This window comes from Myotis nattereri, assembly GCF_964212035.1.
Source record: "Myotis nattereri genome assembly, chromosome: 10".
In the NCBI taxonomy this organism is placed as follows: Eukaryota; Metazoa; Chordata; class Mammalia; order Chiroptera; family Vespertilionidae; genus Myotis; species Myotis nattereri.
This window is the reverse complement of record NC_138085.1, coordinates 29,329,575-29,345,714: the sequence shown is the minus strand read 5'-3', so window position 1 is coordinate 29,345,714 and position 16,140 is coordinate 29,329,575. Positions and strand designations below refer to the sequence as shown.

The window sequence follows — 16,140 nt, the reverse complement described above, 5'->3', positions numbered from 1 at the left end:
CTGAGCATGGGTTGGGCGGAGGTACATGGGAATGCTGTGTTTCCCAGTCGTTGTGATATGAACCTGAAGCTGCTCTAAAACATGTTTACTAAAAAGACAAGTGGATCCTGACGATAAAATCCAGAGTGACAGGACGGCCCTGGATTCAAGATTCCCATTCTGCATGACGAGACTTCGGCCTCACTGCAGCGACAGCCGAAACTTCAGGGTTTCTCTATACAACCTGTGATGAGTGGCTGGGTTTCTTCCTGTCTGGTTTACTATACACAGGACTTGGACCACAGGGATCTGGGTTGCATCCTGTGCAAGGTGAGCTCTTTTTCTTATTTGTGAAGACTGAGTGAGATCACGTGTCAAAAGAAGAGCTTTATAAACTGTCAAACACAAATATAAACTGCTCCTGAATTATTTATAAATGTAACGCAGGAATATTTCAGATGTGTGAGAGTTGATTATAATGCATGGCCACACCATGCCTCTCACTGGTCAGCCCTGGCTTAGAGAAAGCACTTATGGGTAGACCCATATCCCATGCACCCAAGACAACCAGCTCAAAGCAGGATCAGGCAATCTGAAAAAGTCCTAATCTCACAGCTCTCTGCTCTGGATACAACTTGCAATGGGAAGGAAGGGAAGAAAAGCCCACCTACCCTCCCTCTACATACCCTTCAGGACGTTAAAACAGCCATTGAAACAGGACAAAGGGTCATAATCGCCAAGTATCTTTTTAGTTAAACAGATGGCAAAAAGCGCACAGTGGCTCCCACGCTACGTCTGCGAAGGCTGGGGAGAAGCATCTGCAGGGGAGAAGCCCTTCTCCTGAGCTTCCAAGTCTTATGCTCTCTTTCCAAATTACTTCCATTATAAAATAATTTGGAAGAGCAAACACCTGGAAAGTTCATTGCACATGACAGCCTAAAAGGAGACCAAGTGTTAAAGCACATTTATTAAAACCCATTCATATAGTGTTTTACAGACAAAAAAATGTACAGAGTCCTCAACATCAGGCGATGAGCTCTATTCTCAGAAGTGTTTTGCGAGGAGACCAAATTCTTTGCCCTCCCTCCGAAAGGATTCTTCGTTTCTACTCCTGTAAATGATGCATTTATTACAGCACGTCCCCAGAACAATCCTTTGAGACCCCAAAACCTCTGCAGAGAGTGAAAAAAACCTTCTCCAGAATGCAAAGCTTCCTCACAGAGGTGTAGTGCAAGAGATACATAAATAGCGGCCGTTCAGCGGAGTGTGCGCACACCTGGCGGGCAGGCCATGGAAGAGCTTCGGGGCACAGCTGGGCGGCCCTAGCTGCGGAGCGTGGCCAGCCGCGACTGCATGGCCTCCAGCACCTCCTCCTCTTCCTCCTCCTCCTCTGAGGCGGCCGTGGCTCCTGGAGGCTCAGGCTCTGGAAGGGCATCAGTCACTTTACTAGGTGCTTTGCCCAAGGCCCCTGGAAAGAAACAGCGAGCAGATCAACAACACATTGGCTTAGACATGGTCCTTCCTCTTCCCGCCTTCCAGGCCAGGGCCAGTCTGACAGAGAAGGGGCAAGGAAACAAGCTGTTCTGGTGAGGGTTTGCCCATGATGACAAATGTGCAAATACCAACTGTAATGACACCAAAGTCATAATAACTATAAAGATTCTGATTTTAAGAATTTTGGTTCTGAATGAACAAACTGAACTACCAAGCACAATAGGGACAGACTCATAAAAGCAGGCAGACAGATCTGGTGGCAGGGGCAGAGGCGATGGAGGGACTAAGGAAGAGAGAGAGAGAGAGAGAGAGAGAGAGAGGGAGGGAGAGAGACAGACAGACATGGACACCAGTGTGGTGATTGTGGGGGGAGGAGGAGGAAGAGGTGGAAGAGGGCACAGAGGGGATAAATGGTGATGGAAAAAATAAAACAAAACAATTTTGGTTCTGAAGCTCTTGATCTAAATTCCTAAACACTATTGAATACTTAATTTTCAAGATTCATGAAGATTTCAAAATCTAACTAAATTGTTTCTAAATCTTCAAAAAATGTTTTTCTGGAGTATGGAGTAACTACTCCTCTCTCCCCCAACAAATTAAAACAAATGAAAAAACAGTGATTAAATCTCACCAATTATATATATATATATATATTTTATCAAACAAAAAACTCAGAAAATCCAGAAAAATAAAGACTAAAAACTCAACTTCTGATCAAGATGGCAGAGTAGATGCTGTACTCGCCTCCTCCCAGAATCACATCAAAACTACAAGTGAATTATAGAACCATCACTGAGAAGCCCCTGAAGGCTAGCTGAACAGAATTCACACCCAGCTGAACTGATGTGAAATGGGCGGATCTCACAAGCACGGTGTGGCCATTAAGAAACGGAGGGAACCTAGCCAGTGTGGCTCAGAGGTTGAGCGTCAACCCATGCACCAAGAGGTCACCGGTTTGATTCCCAGTCAGGGCACATGCCCAGGTTGCAGGCTTGATCCCCAGTGTGGAGCATGAAGGAGGCAGCTGCTGATTGATGTTGATGTTTCTCTCTCATCGATGTTTCTTTCTCTCTCTCTCAAAACATATTTAAAAAAAAGAAAAGAAATGGGAGGGGTATCTCGGCTGCAGAGGTCCCCCTGGAGAGTGAGGGAACTCAGCCACAAACCAGACTTTCCAGTGCTGGGAAGGAAGTGCCCATAATATCTGGCTGTGAAGATCCACAGGGGTTGCTTCTGGGAAACACGAAGGGCCACTAGAGACTGAGGTGCTGATTGTGTGGGGCCCACATGGACTCACTCGTTCACAAACTCACTGGCTGTAAGTTCCAGCACAGGGGCAGTGGCTGGAAAAGCATCAGGGGCATATGGGGAGGAGGGCATGTGAGAAGGAACTGAACTGACTAATTTCAGGGAAAGAGCTGGGGGGATAGGGGAGAAGGCAGCTCTACCCAGGGGTTGATACTGGAAGGTATCAAATTTGTTCTCTCGTTTAAATTGACTAACACCGCTCAGCCTGCCTTGGTGATACCCCACCCTGACCCACCCCCAGCCCAAATCCCTTGCCTGGCCTGAGCCCCTTCCAGCAGCTCTTTCACACAAGCAGCCCACCTCAGCTCAATTTACAGCCTTTCCCCTAAATCTGCACACCTCACATGAGTGGTGGGCGCCACAGACTTGCACTGCAGACTTTTTCAAAGGTCCACACATCTCACACATGTGATGGATGCCTCAGCATGCATTGCATCCTAAGACCAGCACAAGTGCTAAGAGTCTCCACATACACTGTAACTCCTATCAGGTGGCCCCAAGCCTGTCCTAAGTGGAGCCAGTTGTGGCCTATCGAGTAGCTCCAACTAAGCAGCCATAGCCAGGCAGGCACACGTTGCAGCTGGCTGAGCTCACCTCGCAGTGCCCAGGACAGGGTCACAAGCCTGGCACAAGTGGCAGCCAGCCTTGGTTCACAGTGTGCCCCCTCTCAAACACTTCCAAAACCAGCACAAGTGCAGATCACTTTAGCTCCTACCAAGTGGTCCCAAGCCCAGCACAAGGGGTGGCTGACCTTGGCCTGCACCAGAGCCACTCCCAAGAGGCCTCACACCCAACAAACCTAGTGGCCAGCTTCAGATCAGACCAGAGTCCGAATCAAACGGCTCCACTACTGACACCCTAGGGTCAGACTTGGCTGGCCCCAGAGCCCACCAAAGTGACTCCAGCTCTGTGGGGTCAGCCCTGCACCACACCTCGTCCATTATACTGGTGGCAGCACTCAGAGCCAGTCAGCCTGAGGGTCAAACCAAACCGCGGACATGCTGGCAGCATTCGGGGCTCAACTACAACTCATGAAGGGGACACCCCCGGAGCACCTGGCTTAGATGACTAAGGAGACTGTGTCAATGAGCCACACAGGACACTTTCTATGTAACTTCACTCTGTCAAGACTGGGAGGCCTAGCAGATCTACATAACACATAGAAACAGACACAGGGAGTCAGCCAAAATGAGGAGACAAAAAACATGCCCCCAAGGAAACACTAGGATAAAACTTCAGAAAAAGAATTAAAAGAAATGGAGACAAGCCATCTACAAGATACAGAGCACAAAACATTGGTTATAAAAATGCTCAATGAATTTGGGAGAAAAATAGATGAACTCACTGAGAACTTCAACAAAGAGATAGAAAACAGAAAAAAGGATATAGATTGAAAATATATTTTAAAAGTCAATAAAAAAATAAAAATAAAAATAAATAAATAAAAAGTCAGAACTGAAAAATACAGTAACTGGAACGAATATACTAGAGGGAATCTACAACAGATTAGATGAAGCAGAGAAAGAATATACTAGTGAGAATCTATAGCAGATAAGATGAAGCAGAGGATCAAATCAGTGATCTGGAAGACAAGGCAATATATGCTGCCAATAGAGACCCACTTTAGATGGAAAGACACACACAGACTGCAAATAAAGAGATAGAAAAAGGTATTTCATGTAAATTTAAAAAAAGCTGGGGGTAGCAATACTTATATCAGACAAAGTAAGACTTTAAAACCAAGGCTATCATAAAAGACAAAGAGGTCATTTCACATACAATAGGCGAGATATGGAAGCCACCTAAGTGTCCATCAATACATGACTAGATAAAGAAGATGTGGTACATACATACAATGGCCATAAAAAAGAATGAAATCTTACTATTCACAACAACATGGATGGACCTGGAGGGTATTATACTAAGTGAAATAAGTCATACAGAGAAAGACAAATACCACATGATTCCATCTATGTGTGGAATGTAAAAAACAAAGTACATGAACAAACAAAACAGAAACAAACTCATAGATACAGATGGGAGAAGGGTTGGGCAGATGGGTGAAAGTCATTATAAAGTACAAACTACCAGTTATAAAAATAGTCACAGGAATATAAAGTACAGCATAGGGAATATAGTTAATAATATATATGTGCCCTGGCCGGGTAGCTCAGTTAGTTAGCGAATTATCCCAATACACCAAGGTTATGGGTTTGAGCCCTAATCAGGACACATACAAGAATTAATCAATGAATGCCTAAATAGATGGAACAACAAATCAATGTTTCTCTTTCTCCTTTCCTTTCTCACTAACAATATCAATAAGTGAAATTTAAAAGAAATGTATATATGTATATATTGTGTCAGATGGGTACTAGACTTATCAGGGTAATCACTTCAAAAGGATATAATTGTCTAGAACTATATTGTATACCTGAAACTAATATAATATTGTATGTCAACTGTAAGTGAAAAATAACTTTAAAAAAGAACAGGGAAAAAATCCAAATAAACCTCATTAACCATCACTCAGAGATAACAACTATTTTTCTATAGATGTGACTTTTACATAAAAATGTGTATTTCCATAGATTCTTTTCACATAATGCATAGTGAACCTATTTACATGTCACTAATATATTAATTTCTACATTACCTATCACAACTATAATGTATTCCACTAAAACATATATAACATACTTGACTTAACCAATATTCTGTTTTTAGGCATTTAACTTGTTTAGAACTTTTCAGTATTATAAACAAGACTACTACAGACATCCTTGAGTTAAATCATTCAGCCCTCTTTAATTACTAGAGTAAACTACCAGAAGTCAATCTTCTAGGTCAGTTAGTTAGAAATTCTATACCAATTCAAACTCCCAAGTGCAGTTTTTGACACCAATACTTCACCTTTCACCTTTGAAAACTCTAGGAATTAAAAAAAACTCTTTATTTCTGTGTCTTAAAAAAGATGTTTACAGATAATGTGCCTATTTTTCAAGAAATAACTTGCACAATCTAAAATTAAAAATGTAGAAGTAAGGAAGTTATAGCCTAAAGAAAAAGCTATTAGCTAATTTAGTGAATGCAGGAAGAATGGCCATAAAAGGAGGTGAGAAGGGATGAATGTCAGGGTCATACCTGCTGTAATTTCAAACAGAATTTTGTCAATTTCCATTTCGGCTTCTTCTTCCATTTCTTCCTGGTCTTCCATGCTTTCAAAAGTGTCCTCCAACATCTCTTCTATGATCCCTGCCTAAACACAGAATAAACCAGGTCACTTCCAACAGTTAAATCTGTTCTCAAAAGATACCTTTAAGGGTGAGTGCCCAGTGAACTTCAGTGTCTCCCAGGCCAGTCCACCCTTTTGCGGGCTAACACACAAGACTGTTGGCCACAGGAAACCCTGGATGCTGCCCTCTCTGCAGAAAGGCAAAGGGCAAAAAGGAAACTCTTCTCCAAATTTAGCACTAAGCTTGGAGGTGGGCCTCTCACTGCTCTCAGCAGAGCTTCACAAAGCACCCCGCACTACAACGGCGGTGCTTGGGGAACAACTTGCAGACAGATGCCTGAGCGTCCCGACCCGTCTTGGCAAGCACTGCACAAGGCACTTCCTACACCACTTCCTCCGGGGCAGCTCAGGTGATAAGGTCAGACAAGCCCAGGTCTGTAAGTTACTTGGCAACTTCAAGATTCAGGTTCCTCCTGTGTAAAAGGGGATAAAACACCTACCTCACAGGGTCGCTGGGTGGGCTTGAGAGGACAGAACGTGGGATGCACCAATGGCTGGCAGAGGGCTCAGGAACAACACCCTCCTGAGCCCCGTCCAGCAGCAAGGTCCTTGCGAGGCCCGTCCTGGATGGCAGGTGTTCACTGCTTCCTATTTGGTTTTCAGCCTCCCCTTCTCTATCTAACGGGCCCCAGCCAACCACAGCCCTCAGATTCCAATCAGCCCACTCCCTGCTTTGTAAATAAAGTTTTACTGGAACACAGTAACTCTCAGTTGTTTACATGTTATGTATGGCTGCTTTTACACTACAAAGCAGTGTTGAGTAGTTGTAACAAAGATGTATGGACCACAAAATAGAAATTACATTTCATATCTGGCCCTTCACAGAAAAAAAATTACCAAAAGTTTGCTGGCGAGGGAGGGAGAACGACCCCCCATGCCAGCTTCTCTAACAGTCCCCTGGAGCAGACGGAGGAACCTGGGCTCTTCTTGTCTCTGTACTCCTGTCGGAGCCCGTAAACCCCAGCTGCCCGTTCCCTGGATCCCAACCTCCCCTGAGGTCTGGGTACACTTTCACTTCCTAGTCTAAGGGGCACTCTTGCAACCTGACCACCTCTGCCAGGCTCAGCTCAGGTGGTTTCAACCGATATTAACTGCTGTTCCTCTGACCTCAGTGTCAGGCCACAGTGGTCCGCCCATTCTTGCCCAACCCAGCCCAAGCCTCCGCCACTTGCTGAGCGTGACACGTAGCGGGGTGCAGGGTTAGCCCCAGGTCACCTTCATCATCTCTTTGGACAGCTCCCGCATGGTGGCCTGGATTTCTGGGATCTTCACCAGAGTCTGCATGGCCTTCATCACTTCTGTGCTCTTCTGCAGGGAACCAGCCACTCGCAAAACCGCTGAAAGAGAAGGACTACTCAATAGAAGGGACCACAGGATGAAAAAAGAGAGTAAAATGACAAGCCATTCTAAGAAAAGGAAACAGCAGTATGTGAATTTCCACAGCCATTAACGTATCTGCGGAATACACGACTGCACAAGGAACTGACTTTCCTAAACTGTGTGCTCCTTTGCTAACACTGAGCACGCACTTCAACTGGCCAGTGCGGAGGGACCCGAAGGCCTGCGGCTGGCCTTTGGGAAGGAAGCCGGCCAGGAATGACCACGGCATCCAGGTGAGTCACACATGTGAGGAACAGCTCTGGACCTGGCCAGGGTCACACTGGAAAGCAAGGCTTTAGGCTACCCACGCAGTGCTCTTTACAAACCAGCATGTGGACGACAGCCGCTCTGTGAGGAACCTGCTGCTGGATGTCAGGAAAATGAGAGAAATCAGGATAAGAGGCAGTGAGTATATGTGCGTGTCAACGTAAGATGGTTACAGTTCCCTGCTAGGGAAAAACTGTCTGTATTCTGAGATCATATGCATATCTGTATATCACATACCAATTCTTTTTTATCCATTCACCTACTGATACCTAGGTTGCTAACAATGTCCCAGTCACGACCGTTCAACAGGCTGTGCGCACACTGGAGCTGGTGGGTGGGAACAGGGGCGGGGACTTGTGCCACTGGGACATGAGGCTGCCGCCGGCCCCACCCCACCGCCCCCGGCCCCCCACTCCCTGTGCCCCCGGTGGAGGCGCACCAGGCCCACTGGGCTGCTCAGCCTGGATGGGGGCGTCAGGACGGGGGCAGGGCCTCGCAGGAGAGCTCTCAGCACTCCTGGCGCAGGGGTCTGAAGGCGCAGAGAGGAAGGGAGGGCAGATGGGCAGTTAGGGGGATCAGGCCAGGAGGGGAGTGCAGGTAGGCAGTTAGGGGGATCATGCCAGGAGGGGAGAGCAGATAGGCAGTTAGGGGGATCATGCCAGGAGGGGAGAGCAGATAGGCAGTTAGGGGGATCAGGCCGGTAGGGGAGAGCAGTTAGGCAGTTAGGGGGATCAGGCCGGCAGGGGAGAGCAGTTAGGGCCATCAGGCAGGCAGGCAGGTGAGCACTTAGGAGCCAGTGGTTCTGGATTGTGAGAGGGATCCCGGATTGGAGAGGGTGCAGGCCAGGCTGAGGGACACCCCCCCCCCCGCCACCCCCGTGCACGAATTTCATGCACTGGGCCTCTAGTTATAAATAGTACTGCAATGAACACAGCGCTGTGTATATCTTTTCTTTGAATTAGTGTTTTTGTTTTCTTTGTATATATATATATATATATATATATATATATATATATATCCAGAAGTGTAATTGCTGGGTGGTATAGCAGCTCTAATTTTAGTATTTTGAGGGACTTCCACAGTTAACCACAGTGGCTGCACAAGAGTTTGCTTTTCTCCACATCCTCCTCAGCATTTATTTGTTGATTTAAAAAAATTTTTAATATATATTTTTATTGATTTCAGAGAGGAAGGGAGAGGGAGAGAGAGAAACATCAATGATGAGAAAGATAATTTTTTCCCAGCACTAGGTCCTAAAATGATGACATGATCACAATCTTTACTGACTGTATCTGCAACTGTATAGAGGTTATAGAAATATTCTTAATATGGCTGATTATTTTCCATTAAATAAAGCAAAGGAATACTATCAAAACATAGCTCAGTAAAGGCATTTCTATGGGAATCAAAGCTAAGGTGGGAGGAGTGTGAGAATGTAGCTTTCTGATTATCTAGGTGCTAAAGGGACAGGACTTTAAACTTTTAGAGGAACGACCCTCTTGTGCCACTCTCACTTCAATGCCAGCTGTGTGTTCTTACACACTATTTACAGCTGCATAAAAGCAGCATTCATAAGATTAACAACTAAAACTGAATATGAAACAAATGGAAACAATCAATTTGTTAGGGAGGTAGGTGGATGTTTCTAACCCTTTAAAACATTTCAGTGTTGTATTTTGTTTGTTCAAGGGAAAATAATTTTATTGGAAAAAGATAATTATGCACTATAAAATTTGAATTTGTAAAAGTTTTGAAGAAAAACATTTAAAACCACTAAATAAACACTACTATGGATGATACATAACACAGATATATATTTATTTTAGAAGATTATTGCTCAGCAAGCCTAAAAGAAACTAAATTTTAATCTTTCATATGCTAGAAGACAGTTAAATGTTTAATGCCAAATAAAGAGAAAAGTCTGTTCCTGTTAAAATGACAAACTGTTAGACTGAAAAAAGCAAGCTGCATAACAGTCCCTGTGGTTACTGGTTGGTAAGAGGGCTGAGGCCGAGACGGGGGGATTGGTGAACGTTCACTTTTTATTTTGTGTATTTTGTTTATTGTATTGGCTGCTTTATACATTCTAGGATGTTTAGCAGCATCCCTGGCTTCTACCCACTAAATGCCAATAGCAGCATTCCTCCTTCCCCAGCTGTGACAACCAAAAATGTCTCAAATCTGCCAAATGTCCCCTGAAGGGCAAACCTGCCGCCCGCTGGGAATCACTGACTAAGCCAGAAGAGCGACTGCAATTGGAATTAAAGTTACAGCAAGCCTACATAACTTTTAAGTTAGAAATACTAATAAATTATTAAAAGTGTGCTTTGATCAACAAATCAGTTTAAATTTCACAAATGTGATGTTTCACCTCAAAGATCCACACTTTGTACACTCACGTTCAAGTACTCCAATCAAAGCATGGAATGAAACAAAGAGAGAGAGAAGGAAATCACAACGGGTGCCTAGGAGAGTGCTGCCCTGTTTGGCTCTCTAGACACTCTGCCCCCAGCACTCAAGGGCTTAGAGCTCCATTCAGTCCCTGCCGCAGGGCGCACCATGGCTGAGCACCCAGGCCTGCCCGACCTTTTTATTTTTATTGTGGCAAAACATTTATAGCATAACGTTTACTGTTTTAACTAGTTTTAAATGTACAGTTTGATGGCATTAAGTACATTCACGTTGTACATCACCACCACTCTCTCTCCAGAACTTTTCTCAAACTTCCCAAACAGAAATTCTGTACTATTAACTTCCTATCTCCCTCCTCCCTCCAACTCCTGGCGCCACCATTACACTTTCTGTCCTTATGAATCTGAGTATTTTAGGTACCTGATAGGAATGGAATCATAGTATTTGTCCTTTTTTTAAAAAAAAACACATCTTTATTGTTCAGATTATTACAGTTGTTCCTCTTTATCTCCCCATAGCTCCCCTCTACCCGGTTCCCACCCCACCCTCTGCCCTTACCCCCCGCCCCACTGTCCTCATCCATAGGTGTACAATTTTTGTCCAGTCTCTTCCCGCACCTCCCACACCCCTTCACCCCCTAGAATTGTCAGTCCACTCCCTTTCTATGCCCCTGATTCTATTATATTCACCAGTTTATTCTGTTCATCAGATTATTTATTCACTTGATTTTTAGACTCACTTGTTGATAGATATGTATTTGTTGTTCATAATTTTTATCTTTACCTTTTTCTTCTTCTTCCTCTTCTTAAAGGATACCTTTCAGCATTTCATATAATTCTGGTTTGGTGGTGATGAACTCCTTTAGCTTTTTCTTATCTGTGAAGTTCTTTATCTGACCTTCAATTCTGAATGATAGCTTTGCTGGGTAAAGTTATCTTGGTTGTAGGTTCTTGCTATTCATCACTTTGTATATTTCTTGCCACTCCCTTCAGGCCTGCATAGTTTCTGTTGAGAAATCAGCTGACAGTCATATGGGTACTTCCTTGTAGGTAACTAACTGTTTCTCTCTTGCTGCTTTTCAGATTCTCTCTGTCTTCTGCTCTTGGCATTTTAATTATGATGTGTCTTGGTGTGGTCCTCTTTGGATTCCTTGTTTGGGGTTCTCTGTGCTTCCTGGACTTGTAACGTCTATTTCTTTCACTAGGTAGGGGAAGTTTTCTGTCATTATTTCTTCAAATAGGTTTTCAATATCTTGCTCTCTCTCTTCTTCTGGCACCCCTATAATTCGGATGTTGGTACGCTTGAAGTTGTCCCAGAGGCTCCTTACACTATCTTCATATTTTTGGATTCTTTTTTCTTTTTGTTTTTTCGGTTGGGTGTTTTTTGCTTCTTCGTATTTCAAATCTTTGACTTGATTCTTGTGATCCTCTAGTCTGCTGTTGGATCTCTATATAATATCCTTTATTTCAGTCAGTGTATACTTAATTTCTAGTTGGTCCTTTTTCATAACCTCGAGGGTCTCACTAAATTTATCGGCGGTTTCTAGAAAATTCTTGAAAATCCTTATAACCGTGGTTTTGAACTCTATATCCAGCAGTTTGCTTTCCTCCATTTCTGTCATTTGTGACCTGTTTCTTTGTCTCCGCATTTTGGCTGCTTCCGTGTTGATAGAGTGGCTTTCTGTGCTAGGTGTCCTATAGGGCCAAGTGGCTCAGCATCCCCAATTACCTGAGGTGGACACTCTTGGTGCACCCCTTTGTGGGCATTGTGCACAGTCTTGTTGTAGTTAAGCTTTGATTGTTGTTGGTATCACTGGGAGGTATTGACCTCCAGGCCAACTGACTGTGAGAATCAGCTGTATCTGCGATGGGAGAACTTCTGTGCTGGAGACACCCTTCTGGGGCAAGACTTGCTTCAGTGGGGCTTTGGTGCTCACTGAGTCTGCCTCCTGAGTGTGTCCCTTATGGATCTGAGGAGTTGTAATCTGGATGGTCCCACTCTGACCACTGGGTACACAGGCTCTTGAATCTCTAAGGAGGTGCTAATTTAGCCTCTGTCTGAGGCTACCCAGCAGGAGCTACGAAGAGATCTGCAGGTTCCTCTTCCTTGTTTGGGGTTTGGAGGTGCCCAGATGAGGCCCAGCTGTGAAGCAATGCAAGCTGCTGTGGGGCCTTGGGCCTTCTTTTAGATGTTCTGGGTCTCTCTGATCCAGCTGCAGTTAGGTAATTTTAGATTGCAAAGGGCCAGGCCATTCATATGCAAAAGCCTCTGCGCACAGCTTGGGTAGGGCTGGGTCTCAGGGGCTCAACAGGGTGGAGTAAACAGCTATAGCTAATCCTCAGTCCTGCCCTAAGAGGTCCCGGGTCTCAGTGTCCCGCGGTAAAAAAAAAAAAAAGGCCGCCCTCGAGTTCTGCCCGCCAGACAGTCCAGTTTCTCCCCGTATGAGTCTGGGTCCCCAGAGATTCGCCCAGAACTGGAATTCAGAGGAGTCGGGAACTTGTGCCTCCCTCCCGAATGAAAAAGACAACTGTGTCCTCAGTTGCCAGCCCTTTCCGCGCGTGCCTCCGTACCTCTGCACTTTACTTCTGCACCTCCTCTGAGTCTCACTGTGCTTTTCTCTTTCCTTCTAGTTGTAGAATTTCCACTCAGCCAGCCTTCCTGTGGTTCTGGATGATATCCGTTTGTCTTCTGGTTGTATTTTTGAAGTGGTTGTGTGAGGCAGCAATTTCAGGTGTTTATCTATGCCGCCATATTTGTTCTTTTGTGACAGGTGTATTTCACTTCACATAATGCCTTCAAGGTGTAGCCATTTGTAATGTGTGTTAAAGATGAAGAATATTCCATTTTGTATATAAACCACATTTTACCTCTTCATCCTTCAGTGGACACTCAAGCTGCCTTTACCTTTTGCCCATTGTGAAAACACTGCTAGGAACATGCGTGCACAATTACCTGTCTGAATCCCTGCTTTCAATCCTTTTGAGTGGACACCCAGCAGTGGAATTGCCAGATGATATGGTAATTCTATTTCCTGCCCCACCTTTGAACCTCTCTCTTCACTTTCTCCTCTCAATCAAAACACACTCATCATCTGTCTTATTCTGTGGGAAGCTGCTGTCAGAAAGCTTCACCTGGAAAGCATCTGATCATGACAACGTATTCACAGCTGACAAGGCTTAGCATTTCACCCTCCCAGGGACATCTGCATTTTAGCAACTGCATTTTAGGAAAAGGAATGACTGCATCAAATGGTGGGTTTTCAAAGCAGCCACATGCCTGGGGTGTGTGTGTGTGTGTGTGTGTGCGTGTGTGTGTGTGTGTGTGTGTAAGGCACATTTGAAGCAAGACCACTCAGGAACTCTCATTACACCATTTCTGGTTTTCTCCTTTCTCACTCCCTAAATGTAAACTCCTCCCTCTTGCCTGTCCCAAGTCCTATCCTCACGTACCTTCTCTGCTGTATTTAATTTATCAACAAGCAACACCCTATTATAAACCCTCTCAATTCTCTCCCTGGGGGTTCCTCTCACCAGGCAGCGCATTGGTGCTGGGGAAGCCAGGTGATCTTCATCCAGTGATCTGGACAGCCCAACAGAATCTCCTTTCCTCCCAGGCCTCTTCCTCTCCCTAGGTTTCCAGTGTCTTAATGGCCCTGCAGTTTTTCCACGTCCAAGAGTTTGGCGCATCTCTGCCTTGTTTACACCTTCACCAAGTCCCGTTTACCCTTCATGCAGAACAGTGCCTCCTCTCGCCCTCTCTTCCACGCCATCCCAGTGGACTGACTACTCAGGCTCTGCCCACTACCTCCCTGGTCCCACTGCCCCACTTGCTGCATCTGCAGTCTGTGCTTAAGTGTGCCAAGGCTCTCCACTGCCTAGGAAATGAATGACAACTCCTCAGCTTAACTCTCAGCTCGACTCCAAATTACCTTTGCAGCGTTACCTCCCACTGCTCCCCTTAATGCACTCTCATCAAACTGAATCAAGTGCTGTTGGCTGAACACAACTTGAAATACTTCACCTGCACCCTAGTTCCTCTACTCAGCTGCCTCCCTTATTCTCCCCCAAATACTTTTCCTCTGAACTCCCACTGCATTTTATCTGCTCCGTAGCCACAGCGCATCTCAATTTGAATGTGTCTCTAAGAACTCTTGCTTTTAATAGCTGTAAAAACTGCCTTCTTATCCTAGCCAGTTTGGCTCAGTGGATAGATCGTGGGCCCGCAGACTGAAGGGTTCCAGGTTTTTCTCCGGCCAAAGGCACGTACCTGGGTTGTAGACTCGATTCCCAACCTTGGTCAGGGTTCATGAGGAAGGCAACCAATCGATGTGTCTCTCTCACATTGATGTTTCTCTCTCTGTCTCTTCCCCTCCCTTCCACTCTCTCTAAAAATCAATGGGAAAATATCCTTGAGTGAAGATTAACAAAAAATAAAAAACACCAAAAAAACCCCGTCTTCACTTCCCTGCTCATCCTTACTGGCCATCAACTTGAGAGTTGGGGTACCCAACCTCCCAGACCTTCCTTCAGAGTGGAGTACACTATTGTTTTTGCCCCATGACCATTACACATACTGACACTCTAGTTGGAACATCCCACCAACACATATACTTAATTGCTCCTCCTCCTTTAGGTTACATCCGTGCCTTAAGGAGCCACCTTTCACTGCATTTCCCTTTTACAGTCTCCTAGTGCTTAACACAATTATAAATATGCATGTATTTTATTACTTTATTAAGCTTATTCAATTATTTGCTTTTCACCCCATACCTAGAGGGCAACACTGTGCCTGTAATGTTCATTATTTTATCTCCAGTGCCCAGCAATATATATGGCACATAATAGGGGCTAAGAGAATGTATTTATTAAATTTATGAAAACATTTTGCTCTTTGTAGCTTAGTCCATTTGCTGAAGAGACTGAAGAAGGTTCTCATGAAGCTTACACTTAATCCAACCTCCTCCATTTCCCCTTTCTGCCTCCCTCTCTCTTCTTAAAAAAAAAAAAAAATTTTTATTGATTTCAGAGAGGAAGGGAGAGAGAGAGAAAAACATCCATGATGCTAGAGAAGAAATAACCAGCTGCTTCCTGCACGCCCCCACTGGGGATCGAGCCCACAACCTGGGCATGTGCCCTGATCGAAAATCGAACTGTGATCTCCTGGTTCATAGGTCAGCGCTCAACCACTGGGCTATGCCAGCTGGGTTCTCTTTCTTTCTTAAAAAGGGAGAGAGAAATAGAGAAGAAGCAGCTCTGAGAACCAATGTAAGGAACAAAAAAAAATTTATTAAAGAAAACTGTCAAAAATAAGGGACAATACTGCATTCATGAAATAAAAACAGAATTTTTTTTTTAAGGGGACTATCACAGAATTCTTTCCTGTAAATAAAAATCAAGCTAGCCAAAACAAAAAATTCAATAGACTAAATGGAATATAAAGTTGAGGAAATTTCTCAGAAAGTAGAAAACAAAGACTAAATTGATAACAATGATAACAACATTTAAACCTATAATATGTAGCAATTACCATGTGCCAGGCGCTAAATTAAGCCTCACACTACCCTATGAGGAAGGTACTATTATTATTCTCAAAACAGAAAATAGGAAACCTAACAAATTAAAGGACCAATCTAGGAAATTTAACAACTGACTAAAATCTTTTGCTTTCATTAACCGCCCCCCCTGCCCCGCCCACAACAAACAGAAAAATGCAGTGCGTGGAAAAGAAATGATCACAAATCCCAGAACTGAAAGAACAAGGAACAGAAGGGGTAGAACCCTTGTCCTTTAAAAATCTAAGTGCAAACATTTACAACTGAAATTATATGATGTCTTGGATTCCTAGAGGAGAACATAGGGAGTAGGTGGGGATACAGATGAAGTAAGACCAGCCAAGATTTTGTGTGGTCATATTAATTTTGATATTCTCATTAAGACATGAGTGGAGATGCCAACTATACATTTAGTGATGAAGTCAGGCTGAAGACAAAACTTCAAATATCAACA

At 44.3% G+C, this 16,140-nt stretch overlaps 1 protein-coding gene across 2 annotated transcripts in view; it reads right to left on the bottom strand.

The window, feature by feature from the left end:
* Positions 1-921: 921 nt before the first annotated feature.
* CHMP3 (charged multivesicular body protein 3) overlaps positions 922-16,140 on the bottom strand; it is a 46,139-nt gene continuing 30,920 nt past the window's right edge. For both annotated transcript variants that reach the window (XM_081101021.1, XM_081101020.1), the window contains 3 exons: positions 7,292-7,413; positions 5,926-6,040; positions 922-1,447 (listed from right to left, as the gene is read on the bottom strand). In XM_081101021.1, the coding sequence (XP_080957147.1) occupies positions 1,302-1,447; positions 5,926-6,040; positions 7,292-7,413 (383 nt within the window). In that variant the 3' untranslated portion in view covers positions 922-1,301. The remainder of the gene's footprint in view (positions 1,448-5,925; positions 6,041-7,291; positions 7,414-16,140) is intronic.